Source organism: Microtus ochrogaster, chromosome 21 (assembly GCF_000317375.1).
Source record: "Microtus ochrogaster isolate Prairie Vole_2 chromosome 21, MicOch1.0, whole genome shotgun sequence".
Classification (NCBI taxonomy): Eukaryota; Metazoa; Chordata; class Mammalia; order Rodentia; family Cricetidae; genus Microtus; species Microtus ochrogaster.
Genome location: NC_022022.1, coordinates 29,841,652 through 29,846,036, shown reverse-complemented (window position 1 = coordinate 29,846,036; position 4,385 = coordinate 29,841,652). Strand labels below are relative to the sequence as shown.

At 44.4% G+C, this 4,385-nt stretch overlaps 1 protein-coding gene across 4 annotated transcripts in view; it reads right to left on the bottom strand.

The window, feature by feature from the left end:
- Positions 1 to 2,123: 2,123 nt before the first annotated feature.
- Positions 2,124 to 4,385, bottom strand: part of Bdh2 (3-hydroxybutyrate dehydrogenase 2) — a 22,851-nt gene continuing 20,589 nt past the window's right edge. For all 4 annotated transcript variants that reach the window (XM_013349950.1, XM_013349951.1, XM_005357318.1 and 1 more), the window contains 3 exons: positions 3,681 to 3,739; positions 2,724 to 2,816; positions 2,124 to 2,376 (listed from right to left, as the gene is read on the bottom strand). In XM_013349950.1, coding sequence (XP_013205404.1) covers positions 2,323 to 2,376; positions 2,724 to 2,816; positions 3,681 to 3,739 — 206 coding nt within the window. In that variant the 3' untranslated portion in view covers positions 2,124 to 2,322. The remainder of the gene's footprint in view (positions 2,377 to 2,723; positions 2,817 to 3,680; positions 3,740 to 4,385) is intronic.

The window sequence follows — 4,385 nt, the reverse complement described above, 5'->3', positions numbered from 1 at the left end:
CTTTTCTCCTTTCCTTCTAAAGAAGAGTTGAAATTTGGTATATTTTAAGATAGATTTTTAAACACTAGGGTTAAGGGGGTGGAGTGGTCCCAGTCAGAAAGACACGCCCTTCTCAAAGGAGAATTGCTCCCATCCCTTACCTGGTTTCGCTCCTTGAGCAAATGCTCAGTTCAATAGTGGGTTTCGGGGATGCAGGTGCATCAAATTTCTATGCCAGACAAAAATCATGGGTGACTCTTCTGGCCCATCCTTGGAATGAACCTAGGCTCCATCCAGTACCCTTTCTCGGAGGCAATAAAATGATTTTTTTTTTCCCTAAAATAATCTCATTTCTAAAACTTGCAAAAATTTCCATCCTCATCAGCTTCCTCATCTGCAGGTCCAAGACACATTTTCCTTTCTTCCCCCATTGGTCATATGATGCTCATTTGATATGTTTCTTTATTTGATTGGCATGAGTGGAAAAATTGAACTTTTTGGCTAGATTCATTCCTGCTCTCGAGATGGCTTATAACATCTCGGCTCGGAGAGCAGTGGCTGAAGATCTCTGCTCTTGGGATCTATGCTGTAGAATTCACCATGTTTAAATGAATTCATTTCTCTCTAGCACTGCGTGAACCTGCTCTCTGCACCCAGTTCTTCATTATTCTCCACTCCAGGGCTCCATTCACTTACTAGATAACGAGTTACAGCATTTTGATCATGATGCCCAAAAAGGAAGACAAGGCATTTAACCCAAATCCCTAATTTCATAAACTGAAAAACTAGCCAGGCAGGCCTGGTGGCACAGTCTATAATCCCAACACTCCTGAGGCAGGAGATGGTGGTATCAAAGCCAGTGTGAGCTGCAGAGTGAGAAGCTGCTTTAGTGAATACAGACCAGACAACTAAATCACAGGGCAGGCTGGGTGGCTTATAACTCAGTCCACCACCTGCCTGGAGAATACCTGATCAGAACCCTAACTAACCTTACCAATGGAGTTGCTGGCAGTGCTACTCCAATACCCTTTGTTGTGAATTTCAATTCAAATCCATCTTCATACACGGAATGTCACCCCATCCTGGGTGATTAAGTCTCTCTGAGAAAAGGCAAAGAGAAAGTGCTGGCTTCCTATCATACCGTCTTTGGAGCGGACACCAAACCGCTCACACAGACAACCTTACAGCCGAAAGAAATCACTCGTAAACGATGCTGTAGTTACCTTAATTACTTATTTCATAAACTCACTTATTTCCTTTCCTTTCACTTGTCTCCTGTTAGTGCCTTACTTAGATTGATGCAGAGCCTGTTCTCAGAGTTATGAGCCTCTAACTTGTTACCTGGAAATCGTTGAAAAACATTGCTGGATTTAATCTGCAAAAATCCTCTCAAATTGCCTTACTGCATCCTAATTATATATTCCTAGTCTCATATTGGGTATAATTGCTGATTTTAATAAGCAATGTCTAGACTAAGAAAATAGCGCTAATATGTGGTAAACACTTGGTCACTCACTTTTACAAAACAAGACAAAGTGTAGCTGTCAATTAGAATCCCTCTCCTGTGTCATTAAAGCCAGCTTCCTTTCTACCTGTGGCGAGCATTGACGGTGGTGTAAAGACCTCAGGCTGGTACCAACAAACAGCAAGGCCGAACTTACAAAAGCATCTCTGTTCTGAAAAATCAAGTGAAACTGGAAAGAAATATTTTTCTTTTAAAAGTGTTTTCTTTATATTCATAGTTTCATTTTACTTATTGCTATAAAGTAAGGTATCCTTCCCAAATTCCTATGTTAAAACCTGAACCCCCAATGTGATGCTGGTAAGAAGTCCGGCTTGGGGAAGCAATTAGGTAACAAAAAGGTTCTCTCTAGTTAAGGACCCATGCCTTTCTAAAAGATCTGGGTTCTTTTCCTCCTCTTTTCTTTAGAGAGGACACAGCAATGTGCCCCTCCAAATCCCGGAAATCAGAGCCCTATGAGAAACAATGTATCTAAGTGCCTTGCCCCTCCACCGCCCCCCCCCCCATGTTGGCCTTCACAATAAGCTGCAAATGTCCAGATTTTATAGCCATAGTCTTTTGTAATAGTTATCTGCTATGCCAGTGGGATCTCACAAATCTTTGCTGATTTTAAAAACTACTCTTTTGATTTATACATTTTATTTGGTTTGTTTTCCATTGTTTCAGAAGAGACAGAGTCTACTGAAAGACTCCACTCTTGGGAACAATCATTAAAAGGGGCTGTTGTCAAGAACGTCATTCATAGGAGAGGTGATCATTGTGTCAGCTGCTTCTCCCTTTGAGCGGGAAGAGCCTGCCTCCTCAGCAGGAGTTTCCAGCAGTCACAGGCTCCAGCCTCCATCAATGATGACAGGGTTGCCCGTTACATAGGCAGACTGCAAGGACAAGCACAGGGGACACACAGTTAGGCACGCTGGACCCAGGGTGTATTTTGGACATTTCTTAGGACTGGGATAAACAAAACCTTTGATGCTCACGCTAACAGGAAACCATAACTGAACTGTTTGGATGACTTAGAACAGCTGAGCATCCCATGACCTGGAGCACAAGTTATTAGCCCCTTGCCCACACTTCTGTTAGTGACCCGGGTAAAAATGCGCTGGTTCACCAAGTTAAACACTGGTGCAATTGTTATTCTGTCTCTCGTGCATCAAGAACAGAAGAGGACGAGCAAACAGCAGCCCAGTCTGGTAGAATAACAAATAGGAAGAGAAGCTCTTACCTCATCCGAGGCCAAGTACACACAGAGCAGGGCCACTTCTTCTGCAGACGCAAACCTTCCTGTCTTCTGTCTGTTTAGGAAAGCTTGCAGTGCCTGTGGCCAGAGACAGTTCCAGATGAAAGAGGCGGGCTGGCTTGCGTATGTCCCTGTAACACCATCAAGGAATCTACAGATGGACTAGGGCCATCAGGTGGGCTAGCCTGCGCAACACCATCAAGGAATTTATAGAGGGACAAGGGCCATCAACTAAGGTTGCTTTGACTTTTTCCACCCATGTTACCCAAACTAGTCATGACACACTGAATCTACAGATACTGTGATCAGTAAGAAAGCAACTAGAGTTGGGCGTGGTGGCATGACGCCTTTGATCCCTGCACTCGGGAGGCAGGGACAGATGGATCTCTGTGAGTTTGAGGCCAGCCTAGTCTACAGAGTGAGTTCCAGGACAGCCAAGGGCTACACAGAAAAACCTTGTCTCAAAAAAGCAAAACAAAAAAAGAAAAACCCTAAACAACAACAACAAAACAAACACAATTAGAACGCCACTAGGAATGGCCATCGAGGTCAGTATGGGGAGCTGAGGAAGGAGGGACACACCGACAGCCAGTTCGGGATGCACAAGACTCTTCATCTCAGAACAACAACAAAGCATTAGCAGACATAACATCAAACTGAGCATCCCAGCCACTTTCAGTGCACAGCTCGGGGTTAATAGTACACACACCCAGTGCCACGAGTACCAGGCTCCATCTTATTTTTCATCATGCAAAACTAAATTATCTCCCTCTTCTCAGCAGTAACGTTCCCCTCTCCCAGGTGTGGTAGCCACTGCTGTACTTTCTGTCTCTGTGGATCTATATACTCTAGACAAGGAACAGGGCATTTCATGTTTTTCAAAAAAAAAAAAAAAATTTGGTCAAAGGGTTTGAACACATTCCAGCCGCAATGTATAATTACCTCTTTGGGGTCGTCTCTGGCTTGTATTCTTTCTTGCAAAGACGGAGTGTCAACCGTTCCTAAACCAAAGGAGACAGTGACTGTGGTTACATCAGTTGAAAATGGAATTAAACCTTAAACTTCTTTTACTCGTGATAAGCAGGCAGTGAGATCTTTGCCCTTCCACTTAAATGACACCTGCATGGATGCTAGGGGTGATAACTTTTGTAATGTCATCAAAACGCTTTTTAAACACACACACACACACACACACACACGGTGATTCTCTGGGAAACTAGGCTGGGATGCCGGAGGAGTTACCAGGCATTTTTGGTGACACACCGTCATGCTGCATTTACTTGCCGATTTTAGACGCGTGTTTTTGCACGCCATCTCAAGTGATGCGTGTTTTTGCATGCCATCTCAAGTGATGCCCACAGGGTTCTCGAGAGAAGCAGAAAGCAGCCAATCTGAGTGTCACCAGTTTGCCTTAACGATTTCAAACCCTTCTTTTCTGCTGTGATGTTCCACGGGGATCCTGGGCTCAACTTCATGGTTGCCACAGACCTCGCCTACCTGCATGCTTGTGTGGAGCCATGGTGTTGAAATAAGAGCTGCGGGGCTGCGTCCCCCGGCACCCGGCCGCCCACATGGCTAGCTTAGCTTATGCCCCGAAATAATTACACAGAAACTGTATTCTTTTAAACACTGCCTGACCCATTAGTT